Below are 26731 nucleotides of genomic sequence, written 5' to 3'. Positions count from 1 at the left end.
TGCTGAGGGCTACGTCCCAGCCAATCCAGAACTTGGGGTTTGCGTCCCAGATGAAGAATTGCTCTCTCAGAGCCAATTCACAAAAACAAGTTTTTCAATATGCAAAAGATAATAAGAAATTAGGTCTCCATCTCCTTATATCCCCTTCCAACTGTAAATCGAACCCTAAAGGGAAATTACACTTTGTCCTTTAAATAAAATATAATAAAATAACATTTTCCCAATTAAAGTCGTCCATGCTATAGGAAAAACATTACTTAATTAAAATTCCATAGCTGAAGGCACCAAAAAGTCTACAGATAGTAAAAATCATGTATAATAATTCGAGACCTTTCCGACGAGCTATAACACATAGGTGTACCTGATCAACTGAAGCCAAAATCCCCTTATTACTCCAAAATGGTTATATTATTAACCTTATTTTAATTAATTTAATCACCAACTTAGGAAATATTTAAATATATTAAAATATTTCCCAAATGGTCCCAAAAGGCCCAAAATGACCAATCAAACATGAATCTGACCTTGTCACCTGTCTGTGACTGATGCCGGACAAGATTTGTCAACTGGTAGTCCATCCTAAAATCTAGGGATACTCCTAAAAAGTAGGAGACAGCCCCAATCAACCAAAATTGAGTCCCAATGACTCCCCTGCTGTGTGCACCTCTGAGAGAACTGTCACTGAACTGGGAGTTCCTCCTAAAAAATAGGAGATGCACTCTAACTCTCCAAAACGTTCGCCGAGGTCTCAAAATGCCTCCTAGACCACTCCTAGTGAATCCCTACAAATTAGGAATCCCTCCTAAATTGTAGGAAATTGTTGTCTACTGCTCCAAACTACTTTGGAAGCTCATGTATGACTCTCAAAGTCCCTGGGTTGGTTCCCTCTACGCTCTGTTGGCCTATGGGAACCAGATAATAAACCAACCTTGCTAAAAATGTTGTCACTAAGGAAGGGCAGAAATTGGGGACATGACAATGAAACTTAGAATGAATAGAAAGTAGGGCTAAGAAAGCTGTGAGATACTCTAGAGATTGGAGAACTGTGAGAATATTCTCACAATTTTCTGAACTATAGAGCTTCTCAAAACTCTAGAAACTTCGGGAATCATAGTTTTCTTAACCACTTGTTTTTTAACATTCCATTTTGTTTTTAGAGCTTTAGTTCCTTTGTTTTGCTTTCTGAGGATGCTCTCTTCCTAGGATTTTCTATTGTTCTTTGTTAGATTTTTGAGTTCCATTGACCTACTTTTGGTCACTCATGGTATGAATGTGCCCGGTGTATCTTGATTACACAAAGAAAATTCTATTTATATGCAATTTGAAAGTCTTAACTGAATCTTATTTGTTCATAGTTACCAAGTTTGAAAATTTTGATTCATCCGGGAGATATAAAATGTCATTTCCACTTTCCAAAAGTCATTAAAATTCCCCAAGCCAATTATTTTATTATGCATAGGCTAATGGGGTAGAGTAAGGAAAGTAATTTAGTTGAAATTGTCCTAGGTAGCATTATGCTATTTTCATTAAAAGAAGTGTCAAAAAACTAAGGTCCAGTATGATGTTATTTAAATCTAGACTAGGAAAGGGAATTCAAAACTAGAAGAGGACTATAAAAAGAGAAGATGGGCATGTAAAAAAGCATCCATTTTATGAAACAAATTTCTTTTCTCCAAGATCAAACCATGTTCATCTTCTTTCCTAAAGACAAAAGCGTTGAGGTATTTGGATTTGACGATGAAATCATCCTTCCAATCCTTCACGGTGATTTCATTTAGAGATGATGGGTGTCTAGAAAGTTGAAGATTCCATATCCACTATCAGTTAGAGCCTTGAGGTGATTTTGGAGTAATTATTTTGTTAAGTTTCCAGTAACAAAACAGTTTTTTATTATTTGTCTTGCACCATTATTGGTTTGGCTGTACCATTTATGTAGATGTATTATAATATGTATTTTTAGGTTGCACAAATTTATATTGCTGTTGTACCATATTGTAAGGTTTGTATCATTTTATCACTACGATTAATGAATTTCATTCATTGATTTTTATACACACTTGGATGATTAAAGTATTGTGTTTTAAGGTTTGATACAAGTTAAACAGTAGTGCCATGATTAATATTGAAGAGACTTTGACTACCATGCTACCCTTCAAAGGGGACTCAAACTTCATATTAGATTGAGATTACCTTAAAAGAAAATTGCATGATTCAAATCTCTAATATATTGATTGTTTTGAGTGGTTGTAGAACCAAAGTCAAGATTTAGTTCTCTTAAATAGCTGCCGTACCATTTGTAGCAATCATAAGTTTTGATTTTGTTGAAACAATAATATCTGCTGTTTTGCACCAGCCATCTAGGAGTTCTATGACAGTAGCTATCATCTGATATTTGCCTTATCTCAGTTTTGATTTCTATGCTGGTTGTTATATATATTTCAGATTTGATTTCCAGCAGTCATATATATAATTGTGTGCATTAATCAATCCTAATTTTGTAATATTAATCTGTGAAATTCTTTGTCGGATCTACTTTAAATTTTGCATTTGTTTGGGAAGGCTTCCCAGCAGAACCGACATTGTAGCTTTGATCTGAATGCATCGTGTGTTGTGCAGCTTGCTTCTAACAAGCATACTAATTCAGTATTATTTCTTAAATTAAAAAAATATTAAAAACCCAAATAAACTTAAATAAATTAACTATATATATATATCTATATATTCTTATCCTTTTGAGTTATTTTTGTTTATTTCGTGTATTATTTCGGGTGGATTTTATATTATTTTTTTCTATTTGGTTATAGTCTTTTTTTTTGTTTTTCTTTCTTTTAGATTTTTTTTTAGTTTATTATTTTCTCCTTGTTGTTGACCTCTCTTACCAGATCATACTCTCCCTCGTTTTCTGCTCTGTCTCTCTGACTCTTTTTAAGTCTTGGTCTGCAATCCATTTTCATATTGTTTCCTCTTCCTGGTGATGAATTGCTTAGTGCAATCTGAAACATTGATTTACAAAATATACAGAGATTATTTGGAAGTGGGAGAAAAGATCTTTGAGGATCAAAAGGTGTTAAGATTTCATGCATTCAGTGATTGTGAATTTGTAAAACTTTAAAAAATAAAGTCAGGGACATTAGATAATTAGATCAATTAACATTTAGATAATTGATGATGAAATGTGCTATAGCTTAAGAAAACTCCTATTTAAGGTTATTAAGTAAATTCATTTGTTTGAGAGCTGTTTCTGATTTCAGATATTTTAGTTTGTCCCAGAATTTATTATGTACTAAGGCTTTTGAAAGAAAGAGACTAGGAACTCTTGACAGAAATGTACTAGTGCACAATTTCAGGCCTCAAAATTGGAGCCAAATCGAATGTCTATCAGATATGCTGTAGCAGTGCATCGAGTGAAAGATGCAGAAAGATCCAAGGACCCGACTCAGCAACTTTCATGGGCTGCCAATGAAATGGCTTCCATACTGAGAGAAGGTGATCCAGCAACTGTCCAGCCTTGCCTGGCTTGGGCTGGTCTTGCTCTGGTTGACAGAGCACAGCATGAGATTGCAGCAGGTTTTGAAGGAGAAACAGATTTGAAAGAAGTGGAGGAAAGAGCCATTTACACATTACAACAGGTATAACTTTCATAATATATTGATACTTTTGAATTATTGTATTTTCTTGTTTGAATGATTTCAATATTTTAGCCATATCCTATCATTACTTTAAAAAAAAAATATTGTTGAATCGAATTACTATTTGGGTTCCTCTCAGAAAGTCAACTGTTAGTTTAATCAGCTTTGTTATCTGTTTTCAGTCCATCTCCTCACCCATCCATCCTGTGATTGTAAAAATATCTCTTTTTGATGATTGGTCATTGATAACTCAAACTTTTTTATCATAACAGACCCAGAAACATTGAATGACAATGACTATTATAACATGAACCTTACCTTAAATAATGGAGATCTTGAACAATCTTGTCTGTTCGAACAATGCAAAATTAGCACAATGCTATATAATAGACATTTTCTTTTAATTGCAGTGGTAAAACTTGAGTTCGTTATTGTAATTATTTGTAAATTGTATTTGGAAAGTCAGTCTTTACGAGTTTGCGTTAAATAAAGTTGCCTCTGAAAGGCATTATAATAAATTGTGTGCGCTCAGAAATAAATTCATGTTTCTTATCATTTTTCAATTCTGTTGAGAATATTGAAGATTTGTCAAATGAATTTATCTTTAATTAGGTTTCCTTAGTGAATCTTCATCAATTTCCTACTAATTGCCAGCAGTTTCATAAATACCATATTTGAGAATGCAGAACAATACATTGCCACTAGTGTATTCTAGCGAATTTCATTTTTTTATCCAATAAAATTCTAGCGCCTTATACACACACACATGCACATACATACATACACACACATATACATATATATGCACACACACACACACAGATAATCATGTAGATATGGTCATGTGACTGTGAGAAGTAATCTGAACCATATTTTGTTGATTTCTGTAGTGGAAGGTATAAAGACGTAAAATCAGCTTACCCATTGTAATGTTTGTGCCTCTGTTTATAATTAGTTTATGGCAGGCTAAAATCAAAGGGAAATTTTGTGTAGGCAAATACCATATGTTGTTGCAGTGTTCATTTGAGTTGCAAAAACCAGTCCTCGGAATTAATTGACAAACCAAAAGATAACAGCTTTTTTCAAAGAAATGCCTTTTGTAGGGAATAAATTGGTTTTAATGTTTTGGAAAAGAAAAAATCCACACAGTAGAAAAAAACTGGCAAACAGTATCAAATTGGAATCATGAGTCTTGTACAGATCTAAATGGATAACGTCAGGAATAAATCAATAGAGGCAAGATTTTGATAAAAAATGCATTTTTTGATTAAAAAAATTGGGATGCAGCTTGACTGGTGAAAAATTGCAATTTCTGGTGGTTTGTTCACAGTTTATGTTACTCTGGTTCATCTTGTTACAGTATAATAAAACTTATAGATCATATGCCCTGTTTGCCACTTTTATAGTTGAATTAGAGTTCACTCAGTACTTGTGTTCCATGGGCTCTTCTTGATGCCTTGATCTTTTAAATTTTAATGATATCCATAATGAGGTAAAGGTGATATTTTGCATGAAAATACCCTAAACTGTTTCTATGCTCATCTAATGATCAAAGCTATTGCTAGCAAACATTTATCATGTGCCCGGTAGACAACTATTAGTTTTCCGATGGACACCATTGATTTACAGGCATCCCATGGCCATCCTAGGCTGCTTTGATGTATTAAATAGTATGTAGAGGGACGTATGACTTTCACTGCTTATACTTTTAGGCAAACATCTTTCTACTATACTCATTGGTTATCCATGTACATATGCTGAATTGGTGTTTTTAAATAGAAACTTTCAATATTGTTTCTACTTGAATGGTTATTCATTGTGAGATGGAAACTTTCAACATGTGACCCAAGTTGGATGTCAAAATTTTAAAGCATTTTGACGTCCTTTAGGAGATAAATCAAGTTGGAGTAGGATGTGAGAAAATAATTTCAGTGCCTTGGCGAAGATTCTGAGGTGATGGAAGTAATGTTTCATGTTTATAAATGATCCAAAAAGTGACTTTTTGCCTATAAATAAAATGATAAATATTTCATAACCGACATCTCCAAAAGGGGGATGCCTAGGTAAGGGGACAGGGGACATAAATTGTTTTCAAAAGATATATTGAGGATAAAATAAAATATATTAAATTTTAATTACACTAATTTTCCCTCCATTTCTATAAATTGGAGTTTGGGTTCTCATTCTTGTATTTTGAATTCACACACAAGGATATCTTGTTGAAGTGCACTCAAGAAAGTTCTGGAAATTGTTAAGGACAAAAACCTTCTAGAGTTGATCTAGTTTCAATGGTGTAATATCCACCCTAGCTGGTTGGTTTTTCGAGTTTGAGTTTTCAGTGATTTTTGCTTCAGTTTGGTAACTAGCATTTGTTGTCAAATGAAGATATATGAAGTTATTTGATTGGGTTATCATTATTTTTGGAGGACAAGTTATAGGAGTTTGAAGGTGTTTGGTGGCATTTGGACTGAATTTGGAGGCATAGTCAAGCTAACCGTCCAAAAGAAAGTGCAGAAATCAGCTACAGCTGTATAACTGGAGGAGATTCTGAGTGCTAATTCTATAGTTCCCAAACTTGGACTCGGCAAGGTTGACTCGACTCGTGACTCGGCAAAATGAAAAAAGCCTTGAAATTTAGAGTTTTTTAATGATTTAAAAATTAGAACTTGTTTCATGCACCCCTTATTGAATAAAACTTAAAGACACTATAACATCATCGAATAGAAGCTAATTTGTCATCACATACATAAACAAGAAACATAACTAATAAATTCATTATATACATAAAATATAAATTGCAGCCAAGTCTTTCAGGAATTTGGAATTGAGACCCAAGATGACTGATTTAGCTGCAATCATGTGATATTTATTTAATAGTTGTACTTATAAAGACTCAGACTATTTATCAATGAGTTATGGTATTGTATCTTGAGTTTAGATGCAATAAATAATGTATTCGGAAGTCATGTATTGTGTTTAAATGAATGAAATAAATCATAAGTTACCGATTTGGGTGCAGATGCAGGTGCGAGAACCCGGTACACAAATGCATGAAATTTGTTTGGGGGGGGGTTTGGGTGCGTTTATACACACACTCATATACTAATATATATTTAAATTTATATATATACAAAAAACATGTAGAAAAATATATAACATCTCATAAATTAACAATTTAGCAATACTTAAATTTTAAAATGTATTAGATTGTCAAGCTACCAATTTGGGTACCCCATGAAATGGTGTAATGTTCCCATCATAAAATAAATAAATAATCAAAGCATGATTTATGGGCCGATTGATTTAGTATATCTTGAACCCATTTTAATTTTAATTGTTTCCGTTGGTGTTGCTGTCGGCTATCGTTGTAAACCCTCGGGACTTCCTCCGAAGGGTAATTAAGCACAACATGTAGGAAGTAGTAGTTATGCAATTTGGATTATGTTTTGTTCGTTCTATGAATTCTAGTTGGGATTCTTTATTGTTCACCATTTTGGAAGTGAAAGATCTTCTCTACTTCCCTATTCTGTCTTTGTATTACTTGCTCGGATATGGCAAATCCGCGCACCATCCTTGTTTGCAATTATAAATATTGTTTGGTGAAAGTACATCAATTCTATTGGTATCCATCTTGTTCTAGCGATTTGGTGTATATACATTTTAAAAATCATTGAATTACAACATTTTCATTTGTTCATTGGCATAGGAGGAATTGGCAAATTGACACCTAGAGTAGTTGTACGACATCCACCGTATGGTCTCACTACCTGACAATCCAGTCCCACCATACTTTCAAACTGCACCTCCACCTGACGTCTTAGTCATGGCTACAAGGACATCCTTCTCAAGCCGTACGACAAACTTATTCTCTCATCGTATGAGATAGCTCCACCGTATGGCCAAGTAGTACACCCTTCACCGTACAATCAAGTAGTTTCCTTGATCCCACTGTATTATCAACTTAAAACATCACCATACGACCAACACATCTCATACTGTATAGACATCATTTTTGTGGTTTTTGAAGCTTACTTTTGGGCTTGGGTACCAAGCAAGGTGTAGCCGGGAATAAAATATTATAGTGGTATCAGAGCCATAGATCTTGCCAGCCTGTGGATAGTGAATGAAAGTTTATAGCGAGAAAAGAAGGAGATCCCACTTAGTTGATAGAATGGCAGATGAAGAACCCATACATGTCGAAGTCATGACATTATTGAGGGATCTTTCGAGGAATCAAGCACAGATCAATGGCACTCAACGACTTATGGAAGGAACTCTCTGGAAACTGGTCGACAATAAGATATCTGGGGAACAAAATGGTCGCAGTATCGACTCGGTCTTAGGAAAGGCAAATCCTCATCTAGCATGTTCTCGACCATCCATGCCAACTTTCCCTCCACGGGCAGAGGTACCACATGGAGGAAGGCAACGAACCTTTGAGGGAGTTCAAGAATAGTTGAAAGAAGATTGGAAGAATGCAAACTTGGAAGAAGATATATCCTACAAAGATTATGCAGAATTGAGAATGCGATATTTTGGAGGTGGAAACAAAGGATATTTTAATTATGATCTTAGAAGAAAGTTGAGTAAAATAAATCTATCATCATTTGACAGATCCAGATCCATATCCGCCTAGGCATAGGTAATGAAGGTTGATACTTACTTCCAGCTTAATCCAATGCCAGAAGAAGAAGCAATTAAATTTGCAGCACACCACTTGGAGGGAGTGGGGCATGAATGGTGGCATCATGGCACCATTACGTTGGGCATGACCGAGTAAATACTCATGCACAATTCATTGAAAGATTGATAGATTAGTTTGATGGTAAAGATCCGGAACTTAATTTTAAAGAGTTGGCACAATTGAGGCAAATAGGATCGGTCAACCAATACATCATGGAATTTCAGAAACTCTTTGTTTTGGTTACGGATATTTTTGAAAGTGTAACGTCCCTTCTCCCATCTTGAGTATTTGATGCTTAAAACCTGTAACAAATGTTAGCAGATGGAAAAGACAATATAAACATATATTAGTATAAAACAATTATTAAAAATTAACAAGATGAATATTATTAAATCATCTAACTATTAATTCCCATAATTGGTAGAGATCCCACCTTTAACCAAGCCTCTTGTCTCTAACATATGCATATGATTAATTACTACAATATATATTGTCTCTAAGAAATTATATACAAATCTCACTTTGGGTTCCAATTCGGAATCCCAACATTCAATCAAGAATGCCCTTAATCTTTGAGTTTTCTTAAAAGAAACTTGACATTCTAATGAATGCCCTCTACCAAGTTCTTACTTGATCTCTATGACAACTATAAAGTTCTCATCTCAATCCTTGATTTTGAAAATTTTATCTACCAAATGATTCATATTTATCTATAAAATAAAAATATCAAATAAACACGTCTCCGGTTCCCTTTAGTTTTTCATTTTATAATCCTTCATAGAATATATATTACTTCAATCCCCAACATTCAATATATATTAGTTTAGTTTCTTTACTTTCTCTACTCCGATTGTTTTTTGGTTCAACTCTCTTAGGTATAATTGTTTTTAAATTCTCTTATATTTTATTTATCATCCATGTCCTTTTCAAAGTTGCAAACCTTCATAATCACAATCCTTTTGAAAAGTCACAACCCTTCATAATCACAATCCTTTGCAAAAGTTAGAACACTTCATAATCAAAACCTTTTGAAAAGTCACAACATGTAATAACCCCAAGTAGTTATAACTTCATCAAACACCAAATTCTTTTATAATTGAGTTGTTTGACATTTCGTCAAACACTTTGCAAGCAAGTTTTGATACAACTGTAATGAGCCCTACTGGATCTCAATCAATCTGTGCCAAAGTAATGATTTCTTTTTATTTCTTTTTGAGGTTTTGCAATTTATGATACAACAATATAGCAGCAAAATAGGAGATATTACAATAATAATTTTAACTTAAATATTTGGATATTACATAAGGAATATACATCTAAAAATTCCAAATTTTAATATCAACTTTAGATACTGAGTATTTAGTTGATAAAATATGCCCTATTCTCTAGATCAACAATACCCAAAAAAATTGAAAGTTACAATCCATGAACTTATAGGTAAGACCCTTTGAAATGAAGTCTAGCAGCAACAAAAGAATTCTCCAACAAACAAATGCAACCGCAGATATGTAAAATGCTTCTCCCAAAGTGCAGATAGAATGCGGCAAATATAAATGGGTGCTCAACCAACTCCAAATTAACCAACACCCAACTGCTTCTCAGCAACAGTAATAACAATATAAGAAGATGCCAAATTCCAAATTCCCAACACCACAACATCTCCCAACCATAGTGTATACAAAAATGGAGATAAAGAACAATTCTCAAAAAACTAATTCACAATACCTTAGCTAGGAATTACAATGAATTTCTTAAGAACAAACCCTTATACTTCAGCAAGGGCACTGAAAAATCAGACTTTAGAAACATCACAGAGACAACCAAGCAAAAAAAGATAATCAAATAATTGGATGCCTTTCTCATTAAATGTCCTCATATTTATAATCTCCAAATGGTACCAATTTCCCAAAAGAACTCCACTTAGAAGCTTCCTCTACACAATATTAAAATATAATAAAGTGTAATTAATATAATTTATTAATTGCTTTTGCCTCAAAAAATGACCTTTTCCACCATAACTTAATATTTTGACACGTAAAGCCACTGTTTCTTGTTCCCACGATTTAAAACTTTTTGTCCCGGTTTCAACAAGCTATGATACTGAGGTGACCAATAAACAACACCAACAAAAATAGCAACCTCAGCATATTTAGATGAATAATAATAATAATTCACCCGTCTTGCGAAAACAATTGTAGAAGCATTAGAATCAAAATCTGACAAGACTATAGTGATCTTGATAAAGAAAGAAGACAAATGAACCTGATAGGGTGACTTACTATAAATAGACACTTTCTCTAAGATTCTTGGAGGCCAAACCAAAAGCTTGAAATAAAAACTGAGAACATCAGTCAACTCTTTTAACTCAATTGAGCTCATCAGAACCAACAGGTTGACTTACTATAAATAGTAAGTCCTTCAAATGAAGCCAAAACACACCATAGCTTGCTGGAAAGCCTATAACTGCATAACTAAGACCCTCAAATCCCATTGCCAGCTCACGAGGGTCGCGATGGTGAACTGACCTAGCCACCTGCAGAAACCTGCTAAAAATGGGAACATTACAGTCCTCCCTCTCTAAGATTGCTTGGTCCCAAGCAATTGCAAAGCAAAATGGAGATCATAATCCACCTGGATCCCATTGGTAGAACTGCGTACCATCCCTGCTATGTACAAGCAACTCTTGTAGCACCAACACCCAAATAAGGAACATCAACATCAGAATTATCTATACTGACCCTAGGCGCTAATGAAGGCAACAACTCAGCGAAACTCAACCTAACTAAAATACCAACTTTGTCCACACCTGAGTCCCCATCAAATTAACACTCACACCCAACTATAGTGTGGAGATGGTAACAACCATAGGTACCTGAAACACTACCACCAACTCCAACCTCTGCCAAATTGTCTTGGGTGTGTAGATACTGCAAGGGGTCTCACTTGCAATTGTCAATCCCATCTGCAAAAGATGATGCTAACCTATTCTGTAATGGATGGTATGAAACTAAGGCCAACCTGAACCGATGCGAAACCAAATCCTCTACCTGTGGGTCAAAAGAAAAGTGATGAGCACTGCTCATAGTGTAATGCCAATAAAAACTCCCAACCTCTTTCAAGGGCTCATCAGTAACAAACTGGGAATCAAGAGATGGCTCCAATCTCCAACTTTGAACTACTGGTCGAGTGGGATCCTGGTCAATCCTCTCAGCAAATCCAACCACAAAATCCCTATGGGGAAGCATAGTAGACAGTCTCTACAATCTTTCCTACCAACCTCTGAATAATACAAGAGCCTCAGATGAGAGTACCCTCAGACACTTTGTATTAATCCTCCCGCACATCTGAACTCTCCAATAGATACTCCATGATGGACTTTGTGTAGTAGAAATTATATGTGGAAGCACAATACTACCAAGAAGTCGCAACACTTCATAATCACAATACTATTGAAAAGTCACAACCTTTCATAATCAGAATCCTTTTGAAAAGTCTCATCTCTACATAGTTCAAATCTTTTTGAAGAGTCACAACCATTCATAAACACAACCCTTTCAAAGAGTCACATCATTTTATCATTGAAAATATTAGAAAAAGTTACTTGTTTTCCTCTCATTCCTCTTCTAATAATCTTTCTTCAACTCTTCCTTTCTTCTCTTCTTCCTTACTCATTAAAGTGAACTCTCATCCCTTTTATACCTTAATTTTAAAGAGTCACATCTTTTAATTACATCTCTTGACTTTTTAATTAGATTTAGTTAATTTATATTATATTATTTCTTACTCATCTATTTTGTATTTATTATCATTTATTATTAAATCTTATTTCGAAAGATGACATACTTTCTACAATATTCTTTTCTATTTAATTTAATTTATTAATTTATTCATATGAAATTATTATCATTTAATTGTTTAAATATTGTACTAAATATTATTTTATTGATAACATATTATATATGTAATTTTTATTTCTTATTTCTATACTTGAATATGATTTTCTTATCATTATTTATTTAATTAATATTAAAATTATATTTTAAAATTGGAACATGACAGTCTGCCCTTCCTCAAGTTGTTTGTCCTCAAGCAATTTTATAGTTTCTTCTATTGATTTGAAAGATTTATGCTTTTTATTCTAAATGTTAGGTTGTTTTGATTGATATGATTGACCTTATTCCAATTTTCATTGGCTTTGTATATTAGTCTTTCATATGAATTATTTTCCTCCTCTTTTACCCTATAGGATGGAAAGATCATGCTCTGATACCATTGTAATGTCCCTTCTCCTATCTTGAGTATTTGATGCTTAAATCCTCTAACAATGTTAGTAGGTGGAAAAGACAACATAAACATATGAGTAGAAAACAATGATTAGAAATTAACAAGATGAATATTATTAAATCATATAAGCACTAATTTCCATACTAAACCCACCTAATGCTTTGAAGGAGGCTCTACTCAGAGTTACCTAAGCCTCTAATGAGAATAACTCTCAGTTAGGGAACCATCATGTTAAGAGCACCTTTTCTATTAATGAGTGAACTCATTAACAATACGTACTTGATAGAGATCCCACCTCTAACCAAGCCTCTTGTCTCTAACATATGCACATGATTAACTACTACAATATATATTGTCCCTAAGAGGTTCTGTACAAACCTCTTTTTGGGTTCCAATTCGGAATCTCGACATTTAATCAAGAATGTCCTCTAATCTTTGAGTTTTCTTAAAAGAAACTCGACATTCTAATGAATGCCCTCTACCAAGTTCTTACTTGATCTCTATGAGAACTATAAAGTTCTCATCTCAATCCTTGATCTTGATAATTTTATCTACCAAATGATTCATATTTATTTTATAAAGTAAAAATATCAAATAAACACATCTCCAGTTCCCTTTAGTTTTTCATTTTATAATCCTTCATAGAATATATATTACTTCAATTCCCAACATTCAATATATCATATATTAGTTTAGTTTCTTAGCTTCCTCTACTCTGATGGTTTTATAGTTGAACTCTCTAAGGTATAATTGTTTTAAAATTCTCCTATATTTTATTTATCATCCATGTCCTTTTCAAAGAGTTGCAAATCTTCATAATCACAATCCTATTTAAAAGTCACAACCCTTCATAATCACAATCCCTTTGGAAAAGTCATAACACTTCTTAATCAAAGTCCTTTGAAAAGTCACAATACTTCATAATCACAATATTACCAAAAAGTCGCAACACTTAATAATCACAATACTATTGAAAAGTCACAACCTTTCTCAGAATCCTTTTGAAAAGTCACAACTCTTCATAGTTAAAATATATTTGAAGAGTCACAACCATTCATAAACACAACCCTTTCAAAGAGTCACATCCTTTCATCATTGAAAATATTTGAAAAATCATTTGTTTCCTTCTCATTCCTCTTCTAATAATCTTTCTTTTACTCTTCTCTACTTTTCATTTTCCTTACTCTTTAAAATGAACTCTACTCCCTTTTATACCTTAATTTTAAAGATTCACATCTCTTGACTTTTTAATTAGATTTAGTTGATTTATATTATATTATTTCTTACTCATCTATTTTGTATTTATTATCATTTATTATTAAATCTTATTTAGAAAGATAACATACTTTCTCCAATATTCTTTTTCTATTTAATTTAATTAATTAAATTATTCATATGTTATAAATATTATACAATTTTTTTTTTATTGATAATATATTATATATGTAATTTTTATTTCTTATTTCTACATTTGAATATGATTTTCTTATTATTTTTTATTTAATTATTATCTTAGTTACCTGGGTTCGTCCTTTTGCCTAGAGAACCTTGCTTGGGTTCGAACCAGTTCAAAATATTGGTTCAGTTTAGGCAAAACTCGGCTAGGGTTCCAATTTCTTGGGGGTGGTTCAAATCTGGATTCTTGAAGATCGAATATCAGGGGAACGCTAGGCGAATTTGTGGTGTTGGACGACTTTATGTCGTTTTTTATAAAAGTTGATAATGTTTTGAGTTTTGCAGTGCTAAAAAGTGAATGTAAATAGGTTATTTTGGCTTTTAACAGAAAAAAGAGTAGAGAACTTGGTGTTTGTACATTACAGCTTGCGTCTCCTCTTGCACAAGACTAAAAAATACAAAGAAGGGAGACAAAGAGGTGGGATGTAGATGCAGAGTTGGTGGACTTGGATGTTTTTGCTTCTCGGCTTACAATTGAAGATTGAAGATTTTGATGTCCGTACTATTGTTGTTGGTGCTGATCCCATTGGCCTTAGCTCTATTGCTGAGTCAACTAATGCGGAAGGACTGCGAGAATAAGAAGAAGAAGAAGAAGGAGAAGAAGAAGAAGATGATGATGACGATGAAGAAGATGAATATTAAAATTTTATAAATTATGATTAGTTGAAACTTGAACTTGAAACAATGATACTTGAACTTGCTGTTATGATTTATGGATCATGATTTACTTTTATTGTTTTGAATCTTTGATGTTGAATTTGAAAATTTTAAATTGAAATATATGATGGTATGATTTTGATTCATGATGCTATGACTACAACCTAGATGTTTAAAGTTTATGCCTATGGTGTTTTTGTTGTTTAAATGATTAACTAAGATTATATCATATGATTTTATGGTACTCTATGCTTCTAGGCTTCATAAATGTGTGTGTGTGTGTGTATACATATATACATGTTTTTGTACAAATGAACCCAAAACCCTTTCCAAAATTTTGTTGTACCAGTGAACCGGTTCTTTGAACCCGTATTTTTAATCGAACTTGAACCAGTAACTAAGATCATTATTAAAATTATATTTTAAAATGGGGACATGACAGAAATGAGACACATAGTGCTCTTCATGGATAGACTGACAAAACCATTGAGGGGTTGGGTAAAAAGTTTCAATCCTGCCACCCTTTTGGAGGCTATAAAAAAGGCGTAAGCATGGCATCATCATCAACATTATCCTCTTGAGGTTATTCTCACTCCAAACCGCTAGTATTTCCAAGGGACAGTGATAACAAACCTTCACTGAAGAAGCCTTAGTTGGACAAAGCTACCAGATAGGAGCTCCAAAGGAAGAAATTATGTTTCAATTGTAAGGAGCTGTGGGAACTTGGGCAGAGATGCCTCAGTAAAGGAAAAATACACTACCTCGAGGTTGTGTCTAATGATGAGGACGATTAGGAGAATCTACCCACAGAGGAAAGTTACCTGCAGGACTCCAAAATGGTTCATTTGAACTGTACGAAGGAGATCGCCGCACTAGTACAGTGTGTAGGAACCATCGCCCTGGTTGGGAGCGTGAGATGTATGGTATTTCGAGTACGGGGAACCTGTTAGGGACAAAAGGTCATTTTGATGCTCAATAGTGGAGCCACTCTAAACTTCATAAAGTCATCGTTGGTGAGAAGAAGAGGTCTACCTATAGAGATGCACACAAGATTCCAAGTGAAGGTCACAGGAGGAACACTCTTGCCCTGCACACACCTTGTTTCCCAATTGAGTATCACCATGGCTAATCACATGGTAATGGAGGATTTCTTTATAGTGGACTTGGATGATATGGAGGTTATTTTGGGCATACAGTGGATGAAGTCACTAGATGAATACACACAGAGTTTCAAGTGGATGAACGTCACTTTTGTTGTCAATGGGAAGAAGGTTGTTCTTCGTGGGATGGCCAATGAGGGACCGAAGGAAGTTTCAACGCAATAGATGGAGGCCATTTTTGGACACGATTATATTGCATGGGCTGCACATTGCTTTGTTTTCGCAGAACCAATAAAAGGAGAACGAACACTTCCCCAAGATGATAATCTACATGCTATCTTGAGTACTCATGATAAAGTTTTTATAGACATTCCTCCAGAGATATCTCCCCATCGTGGTTTTGAGCATACCATTGAGTTGGAAGCTGGCGCCAAACTAGTTATCACCACACCATACTGCCACCCAAAAAAGTTCAAAGATGAGATTGAGAAGACGATTCATGAGTTGCTCGAGAAGGGACGGATCTGTCCAAGCTCTAGCCCTTTTGCATCATCAGTGGTATTGGTGAAAAAGAAGGATGGGATGTTGTGTATGTATGTTGACTACTATGCGTTGAATAAGACAATAAAAAATAGATATCCTATTCCCAGGGTCGATGAATTGTTGGATGAGTTGCATGGTGCAGTTTATTTTTCTAAAATAGATCTCTATTCCGGATACCATCAGATCCGCATATGAGAAGATGTAGAGAAGACGGTTTTTCATTCACTACGACCATTATGAGTTCCTAGTCATGCCGTTTGGATTAACGAATTCACCAACTACTTTTCAGTCTTGCATGAATCACATCTTCAACAAACAATTGCGCAAGTACTTGTTGGTATTCTTTGATGATATCCTTATTTATAGTAAAACTTGGGAAGAACACTTGAGACATTTGGATGAAGTCCTAGAGATCATAGAGGCTCAATCATTGTTCGCCAAGGAATCCAAGTGTGAATTTAGAATGACAGAAATATTTTACCTAGGGCACGTTTAAGTAAATATGGAGTATAGGTCCACCAACTAAAGATCCAAGCTATCCTTGATTGGCCCCCACCAAGATCACTCTCTGAGTTGTGAGGCTTCTTTGGGCTGTGCAGTTATTTTCGGAGGTTTGTAAAAGGATCCTCTCAGCTCAGTGCACCATTAAAAATTTGATTAGGAAAGACTCCTTCCAGGCGAATGAAAAGGGACAATACACTTTTGATAAGTTAAAAGAAGCATTAAGCACTTGCTCGGTTCTTGCCTTACTTGACTTCACTCAACCATTCATTTTGGAGTGTGATGCATCCGGAGAGGGCATTGGCGCGGTTTTGATGTAGGAAAGACACCCCATAGCTTATGAGAGTTGAAAGCTTACACAAGCTGAGTGCCTATATTCCATTTATTACAAAGAGATGTTGGCCATTGTGCATGCCCTGACCAAGTTTCGACAATATTTGGTGGGTGTCAAGTTTGTTGCCCATACCGATCATAATAGTTTGAGATACTTTCTGGAGCAACAGGATTTGAACAAGACGCAGCAAAAATGGGTAAGTAAGATTCAGGCTTTTGATTTCAACATTGAATATGTGAAGGGAAATAACAATGTGGTTGTAGATGCTTTGTCAAGAAAACCCGCCATTTGCTTACTATCTCATATTTCAGCTGACTGGAAAGCACACTTATAGGTAGAACATTCCAAAAACACATTTGCATGTAAGCTAATGGATGATGTCACTCAGGACTACCAATACAAGGTGGTGAATGATATCATCTACATAAGATCAGATATACTTAGTGCCTAAATCCAAACTGAACCAAAAAATCTTGAAGGAAATACATGCCTCACCCTTGGCCGGAGATTCGAGGTTTCTCAAAACCTATAGATAGCTCGAGGAGAGGTTTTGGTGGAAGGGACTTGAAGATGATGTTTTGCGGTACATGCAGGACTGTGCAGTCTGCCAACAAAACAAATCCAAACACACTTTACTTGTCGGGCTTCTGCAACCCTTGCCGATATCAAAACAAAAGTGGGAAAGTATCTCTATGGACTTCATCACCAAACTTCCTAAGGTAAATGGAAAGGATAGTATCTTTGTGGTGGTTGACAGATTGACGAAGTACGCACACTTCTTTGCCATCTCTTCAGATTTCCAGACTGGATAGGTAGCCAATTTATTTTTTCAGAGAAGTTTTTTGTTTGCACGGGTTACTCCGAAACTTTGTTAGTGATGGGGATGGTCGGTTTCTTAGTATTTTTTGGACAAGATTGTTTCGGTTAGTAAAAACAAAATTGTTGCCAAGTACTAGCTACCACCCTCAGATAGACGAACAAATGAAGATTGTGAACAAGTGGCTAGAAGGCTACCTTCGGAACTACGTTTCAACACAACAATGGGCATGGGTCAAATGGATGCATCTGGGGGAATACTATTACAATACAACTTATCACATGTCTATTGGGATGACACCTTTCAAAGCATTGTACGGGTATGAACCCCTTTAATTTATCGACATGGTTTTGGGTGACAGCCACGCGCCTAGGGTAAGGAACTGGCTTCAGGAAAGGCAAGACATCCTAAGATTCTTGAAGAAAAACTTACAATGAGCATAGAATCAACAAAAGATCTATGTCGACAGACACTAGATTGAGAGAAGTTTCGAAGTGGGAGACTTGGTATATCTCAAGCTCCAGTCGTACAAGCAATCCTCATTGAAGGCAAAAGGGAAAGAAAAATTGAAGTCACGTTTTTATGGTCCTTATTGTGTAACTCACTGCATCAGTGAAGTTGCCTATGAACTGGAACTTCCAGAAGGGAGCCACATCCATAACGTCTTTCACGTCTTTTGTCTAAAGAAAGTCATGGGATAGAACATCGCAGTAACCACAGATGATCTGCCACTCAATGAAGAAGGAAAGCTTGTATTGGAACCGACTGAGATCATTGATGTACTAGAGAAGACTCTACGGAACCATACCTTGAAGGAATACTTGGTACACTGGAAACACTTGCTTTTGGACGACGTGACTTGGGAAGGTGAGCACATTCTTCAGCACCCGGCATTGCATTTGCTTGAGGACAAACAAATTTTTGGACGGGAGGAGTGTAATGTTCCTGTCATAAAATAAATAAATAATCAAAGCATTGTTTATGGGTTGATTGATTTAGTATATCTCGGACCCATTTTTATTTTAATTGTTTTTGTAGGTGTTGCTATTGGCTACCTTTGTAAACCCTCGGGAGTTCCTTCGAAGGGTATTTAAGCATGACATGTAGGAAGTAGTTGTCATGCGATTTGGATTATGTTTTCTTTGTACTGCGAGTTCTAGTTGTGATTCTCTGTTGTTCGCCATTTCGGAAGTGAAAGATCTTCCCTACTTGGCTATTTTGGTTTCAGTGGGATTCAACCCTCATCCTATTTCATCTTTGTATTACTTGCTCGGATTTGGCAAATCAGTGTACCATCCTTGTTTGCAATTATAAATATTGTTCGGTGAAACTTCATCAATTCTATTGGCATCCATCTTGTTCTAGCGATTTGGGGTATATACATATTTAATATCATTAATTAACAACATTTTTGTCTGTTCATTGGTGTAGGATGAATTGGCAAACTGACACCTTGATTAATTGTACGACATCCACCATACGATCTCACTGCATGCCAATCCAGTCCTACCGTACTTTCAAGCAGCGCCTCCACCCGACGTATTAGTCTTGGCTACCGTACGAACACCCTTCTCAGGCTGTATGACAAACTTATTCTCTCCTCACCGTATGGGATAGCTCCACCCTACAGCCAAGCAGTGTCCCCGATCCCATCGTACAATCAACCTAAAACATCACTGTACGACTTGATGGAGCCCAAATTTTCAATTTTTTGGGCATCCATTTGAGCTAAGTGGACAAAAGAATCAAAGACATTTGCAATTGAATGACTTGACATATCTTTCTAGTTTGATCTATATCCACTTAAGTAACCTAACATATTCGTGAGGCCAAATTTTATAATCTGCTATATAACTCTGAATCTTGAGGATGATTGAGACAGTCATAAAGATCATATAATCTGATCTATGGATCTCAGCTTTGAGAATTAATAAATACTAGTGAGAAGGAAGATATTGTTTCTAATTATGCTTATATCAAGAACTTGATATCTTAGTGGAGAATTGATATTCAAAAAGATTTATGGAGTTAAACATTTTGCCAAAACTACAGTTGGGAGATTAATTTTTGGAATGAGGCTCTCTTGTGTTGCTATGAACTTTTTTGGTGTCATTTCATCATTTAGGAGAGGAATTGGTGGAGTTTTAGAGTTCATGTTTAATTCGGGCCCAAATCCTTGTACTGAAATTTGGAAAACTGAGGATAGTTGTATTGTCCTCACACATCAAGAACCAAATTGACATGTACAACAATTGAGCTTATGGTCTGCACTAATGAAATCCTAGTCGAAAAAAGCCTCATTCCAACAGATGAATAGTTCATGCCACTGTTATTCCACATCCAGCCAAGTACGGTCTTTCAACCCTGCAATATCCAGTCACCTCCAATTAGCAAAAATCTTCCAAATGCCTCTACAAGCTTACCCAAAATGTTGTGACGTCTTCCTATAATCTCATATCTAGCCAGACAAATAATGGTAGCGAGGAAATCCAAAATGTTTGTTTTCAGGCATTCTTTATAAGATAAGTCTGCCAGTGGTTAAAAGGAATGATGTTTAGAAATCTTGGAGTTGTGTAATCACATGCAACGATGGAAGACAATCATATTATACCACCCTATACAATGAAGGCATGCACTACACGGGAATATCATTCCTGGAGAAGTCAGATACTGTGAGCTATTAAGAGGAATGAACCGTCAGCCATCTGCTTGAAGTGTTTCAACATGGGAGAATACATTTCGATTTGTCTATATTGTACCTGTAGCTGCACTTGTGAAAGAAAAATATTGTGAATGGAATCAGAAGTTTGTGGAACATGGCAGGAGTTGTGAAGGATACTGCAGTTTTTTTTATCACCGCAAAACAATCAGCCCAGATAGGTCCAAGAATAATTGATGGGAAGAATCAAGGAGCAACTCCATCTTTTGATCATTGTGAAGCTCTATTCACTAAGTCTGCACAATGAAGATCTGAGGGGCGGAATATCAGAGGAGAAATCACACGCTTCCATACAATGGTTTTATTCACAGCTCTCACCCAACATCCCGCACAAGCAAAAGGATGATGGAAACAGAAGGACACAATGATAGAATGGACAGCTGTGGAAAGTCGTCATACAATTTCAGGCATCAAGCGCTATTGCGTTTGAAGAGTCCATTCATGCCATCAAGGGCTCTCATAAATTCATGAAAAGGGAAAATTATAGGTTGAATATATCGATGAGAGTAACCTTAGAAAAGAAGTTAAATAAAATGATTAAGAAAACAATTAATTTGCAATTGAAAGTTATTTATTGAAGAGTTGTGATTAATTAAAGTGGTGTAGTATGACTTTTCATTTGAAAAGTTACATCCAAAAACATATAGAGGATATAAATAAGACTAGAAGTTGGAGAGGAGGGATATTCATCATTGGAACATTTTATATTCTCTCAGAAGGAGTATTTTACATTTTATTATTGTATGGAGGAATAAGGGATCTATTATGATTTTATAATATAAAGTCTATTATTTTATTTTTAAATAAAATAAAATGTGTTTTGTTTATTTTAAAAAAAAAAGGCATGGAGATTTAAACTACAGGCGAATCGTCCTTCATAATTATATTTTAGAATTTTGTATATGATTTTGATATCAGATAAGTGGACATGGTCAATTAGCATTTTAGATTTGATCATCATAGGTGTTGTGAAATATTTAATTGTTTTTGCATCTGTGTCCAGTTTGTCTCCCTGCAGAGTTAAAATTCAATCTGGAATAATTTAAGATTGCATTATAATTGGCCTGTCGCATTTGGATTATTAAAATTGTTGGCAGTATAAGTGCATTAAACTAATGAAGTTGTATGTAAAAGTTCACTGAAGTTGACTCTATCGCCCAGATGAGCAAAGGCACTGGTCTTTTATTATTGAAGTTAGAAAATCTATATGTATTCCTTCTGCAAGCATCAATTCCATTATTTACAAAATTTATAAAAAACATTCGATTATCAAATATTCAGCATCCAATTTTAATTTCATTGAGTTTGAGGACCTTGCCAGTCGAAGAACTCCAAGTTTAAATTCGTAATAGAAAAACCTTGAATTGAGTAGTCAGCATTCAAGGTGAAGGTCTACCCGCCTGGGTGTAGCGGAGCCTGAAGTGCAGGGGAATCAAGAAGTATTCCCGTTCGTTGGCCAGAACTGATTAAGAAATCCTATAGGAGAAGTGGCCGGCTCTTGGATTTCCAATCTGCGGTTTTGGGAACCAACACGACCAATGCATCTCATACCATTTGGACATCATTTGATTGTGTTTCATCATTTCTGAAGCTTACTTTTGGGTTTGGGTACTAAGCAATGTGCAGCCGAGAACAAAACATTACAAATGGAAGGAACTTACATTAACCTTTTACCACTTGTTGAAGGAATCAGATTCCAACAATTGGTCAAATGTAACTTCTAGTGCATTGTCCCATACCTTCTATGTTGAATGTATCAAAAACCTGCACAATGATTCTTTTTTTTAAATCTCAACAGATGTAAATAAAATCAAATCAAAGCAACACAAAGCGAGAAACAAGAAATTAGTAACGATGGGAGCCCTGATGTTTGAGGAGAGTTTTATCCAAAGCGAAGAGGATTGTCCGAAGCATTTCTCCACATTCCCTGACGATAATGTCAAAATCCCCATTATAGACTTGAAAAAGAGCTCCAAAAAAAAAGTGGAAAAGGTGTAAAGAGTGGGGTTTCTTCGATCTCATCAATATGCTTTCCAGGTCATCTTCTGCACTGCCTAAAATCCACCACAGCAGATTTCTTCTCCTTGCCTCCTGAAGAATAGAGACATTTAGCCAGGGATGCTCAAAACCCCTTTGGTTACTTTGATTGGGAGCTCATAAGAAATCCATGCACATCCACAGGCTTGGATGCACAGCTGCTCCGCATCAGCTTTCGGATGCATTTGCATCCACCTCCAGCCCCTAACCGAATGCACCTGGTAACTTAGAATAAATCAGATCAGATAATTGTCAGTATTTTATTGACATTGGCAAAGCATTGTATGTCAAACTGCTTCAACAGAAAAGAGTGTGCAGTAGCAGGATCAACATGGCGCAATAGTGATCATTAAATTCACCTTGTTTTCTATGCAACTGAGAGGTCAACATGAAGAGGATGCAGTTTGTAGGGCATAAAGTGTAGTTGTGTATGAAGTTACTTTGAGATTAGCACCCCATTAACAGTCTTAGTGACTTGTGGAAGTAAACTAGTCTAAGCTACTCTGATCATGATTTGTTATTTAGAGCAGGTTGATTGATGAGTCAAACTAGTTGACTGTTAAGTGAAAGTGAGTATTACTGCAGTGATCTGTATGCTTAACATGGAGAATTAGTTGATACCTCATCTAGTTTCTCTATGTTAGGTTCTTAGTACACTTGTCCATCTAAATGCTACATATATAAATATTAATCATTATGCATATTTAGTCTCGTTTTACATTTTTTATCTACTACAGTCTATTTCTTTTCAGATTAGAATTAATAGAGATTTTTGTTTTGTTTGATGCTTTTGTGTTTTAAGCTACACAGTTTTAGGATAAGATGATGGTTTCTTTTTAAATTTGATTTTCTACTACAGTCTATTTCTTTTCAAATTAGCATATTTAGAGATTTTTGTTTTGATGCTTTTGTATTTTAAGCTGCTTAGTTTTAGGATTATGTGATATTCCCCAACAACTTACTCCTGTTGAAATTTCATACTCCATTTTAGTTCCATCATTTACCCATATTGCATCATAACACACAGTTATACATATCTCATACATATTTCATATCAAAGCAACGTGACTCGGACCTGGCTCGGACTCAGCAAGGGTAACTTTATTCGCAACTTGGCTCGGACTCGGAAGTGACTCGGCAAAGTGAAAAATCTCAAAATTTTGAAATTTTTTAGGATTTAAAGAACATTCCATGCACCCATTATTGAATAAAGCTTAAAGACACAATAACATCATTAAATAGAAGATAATTTGATCATAATGCACATACTTCAAGTTAAAAGTCAAACATCCATCGATTACATAAGTACAATACTACAAAGGTAAATTGCTAAATACTATATTACTAGTAATTAAAGTTTAAGTAGTAGCTGAAGGAAATATTATAAAAGTAAAACATAGAATCATATATAAAATGATAAATCCATGCAACCCATCAAAATGTATATGTATTATGAAATCCAACACATCAAGAGTCAATACTCATCATCAAATGTTCCAAATTCTGATCATATGTTAAGTTGAACAAAAAGTTAAAACAAGACTATAGCTATGGCTCCTAGTCAGAGTCCTCATCATCATCGTCATCTTCATCGTCATCATCATCGTCATCCCCAACCTCAACCTCAACCTCAGGCTCAGTATAATCTATAAAATGCCTCTTAGTAAGACTTTTAAGGTAGGTCCTGGATGATTGCATAGCCATAGCATCAGCCTGTGAGGTGCCTCTAGGATCAACTGAAGTCTCTGGCTCTGCCAATGCTTGTGAGGTGCCACTAGGATCAATTGTAGTCTCTAGCTTTGCCAATGCCTATGAGATGCCATTAGGAACAACTAGAGCTCTCTGGTCCTCTGTTGCCATAGCCACAGCCTCAGCCTGACCCTCTCTATCTACCTGGTCAATCCACTGTAGGTCCTCATCATCAAAGACAGGATTAGTAACTTCAGTGATTCACTCAGACTCTAGATCAACCTCCTCTAGAGTAATCGGAGAGGTGTCACCATCCAAAATCTCCCTGATCCTAATGCGTAGGTTGTAATGCACAAAGACTAGCTTATTCATTTTCTCCATAGACAACCTGTTACGCCTCTTCGAGTGGATGTGCTCAAATATGCTTCAGTTGCGCTTACATCTAGAAGTGCTACTTGGTTGGCTCATGATGCAGATGGCGATTTGCTGAAGGTTTTTGGTTGAAGGCCCAAACATTTGCCACCATCTATCTGGATTTTGAAAAAAGGAAAAGAAAAAAATATTTGTCTCATTTCAAAATTTGAACTTTAAAGTTTAAAACTAGAAATTTAGAAACTAGATTGTATAAGGCTTAAGCTGCAATTTTGTATGACCTTTGCAAATTTGACTTGAAAAAATGGGCCTTGATGCATTATTATAGGCCTCCATCTCAAGCAATATATCTGTGGCATTAGTGGCCATCTTCGATGTCAGTGTATAGGCCACTAAGAACCTCCTCATCTGCCTTGAAATCTTCATGGAAACGGTATGCCGGATTGAGGTAAATAGGCTGTTGCGTGGATGGGCTTATGAAGCTGATTTTGCCATCTCCTATCGATTATGTCCCAAATAGGGCCATAGTTTTCCTCAACTCCTACATATTTGGCCTTAATAGCCTCCTTGGCCCTATCCATGCCCTCATATATGTAGCCCATAGAGGGCTTCTCCCTATCAACAACTCGTAGGAGGGCTACAAGGGGCTCAATGATCTACAAAACAATTAAACAAAAAAACAATTTAGTGAATGATGAAACTTTGCAAAGTTGCACAATAAAAATAAATTAAAAATATGTATAAGATAAATTAATTTACAAATTTTTAAGACTTAAGCTTTTAAAATTTAAATTACTTCCACAATCTTCAAACATGGCTCCAAAAAACCTTCATCATCATAAATGCATTTTGTTGCATCTATCCCTATAGGATTGGTGGCAAAGGAGGAGGAACTCCATTCCAGACCAACAAACATGCACCTCAAAGCTAACCTTGAATTCAACAAAGATTTTAGTATGATAAAATTAGAGGCAAATCTTGTGATATTGGGACGAGCGAACTCCTTTTCCTTCGTGTATTGCCTCATAGTGCTGAGGACCAAGGCATGATTATAGATGAACTTACAAAGATTTTTGGCCTTAGCAACACATGATTTCACCCATACAAGCTTGCCAATATCCTCTAACATGAGGTCGATGCAATGGGCCGCACATGGAGTCCAAATTTTTTTTGGGTGTCTCTCCATCAAAAGTTTTCTTGCAACAATTTTAAATTAGTTAGTAAACAATGAAATTTTTTGATGTATTAAAAATTTTTTAATTTTCAAAATTTAATGAAAAACTTAAAACAGTGTTTTTAGAACGTATAAAGTTAGAAGTTAAAATTTTACTTGCAGCAACATAATTAGCTGCATTATCAATCACCACTTGGACAACATTTTCTTCCCCCACCTCCCTTATGACCTCCTCAATAGCCTCACATAAGAATTTTGCATTTTTCACATGCGAGGAAGCATCTATAGACCTCAAAAACATGGTGGATCCTAAAAGTGAAAATTAAACAAAATAATTATCATTCAAGAATCAATAGTCAATAAAATAAAATTTTTGTTATTCAATAATACATTAAATTTTAGACTTCAAGAAGTAGAGGATAATGAATTACTTCTGCTAGAAATAAGAAAATTTAGGAGGGTCCTATTCCTCCTATTTGTCCATCCATCTGTCATAATGGTACACCCCTTTTGGCTCCAAATCTTTCTATGGTCATCCAACTCAAGTTTCATCTCCTCAACCATATCTAGTAAGAGTGGGCCAGTCAACTCATCTTCAGTGGGGGCTTTAAACCCCTCACCATAGGTGGAAACTGCATCAATCATCTCCTGCCAATAAGGAGTCCTGTTACGTTTATAAAAACATTTTAATTACCTGGTTGCTATAAATGGAATGTTGCAGAAAAATCGAAACTTG

The 26731-nt window shown here is 35.3% G+C and overlaps 1 protein-coding gene across 1 annotated transcript in view; it reads left to right on the top strand.

Annotated features, from left to right (window-relative positions):
• Positions 1-26731, top strand: part of LOC149567726 (tetratricopeptide repeat (TPR)-containing protein) — a 217655-nt gene that overhangs the window by 136929 nt on the left and 53995 nt on the right. The window contains exon 9 of the mRNA XM_089820990.1: positions 3348-3629. Coding sequence (XP_089677116.1) covers positions 3348-3629 — 282 coding nt within the window. The remainder of the gene's footprint in view (positions 1-3347; positions 3630-26731) is intronic.

Source organism: Cupressus sempervirens, chromosome 3, assembly GCF_028749045.1.
Source record: "Cupressus sempervirens isolate cs-2001-9-10 chromosome 3, ASM2874904v1, whole genome shotgun sequence".
Lineage (NCBI taxonomy): Eukaryota > Viridiplantae > Streptophyta > Pinopsida > Cupressales > Cupressaceae > Cupressus > Cupressus sempervirens.
The sequence above is the reverse complement of the archived record's forward strand: the minus strand, read 5'-3'. Positions and strand labels throughout refer to the sequence as shown.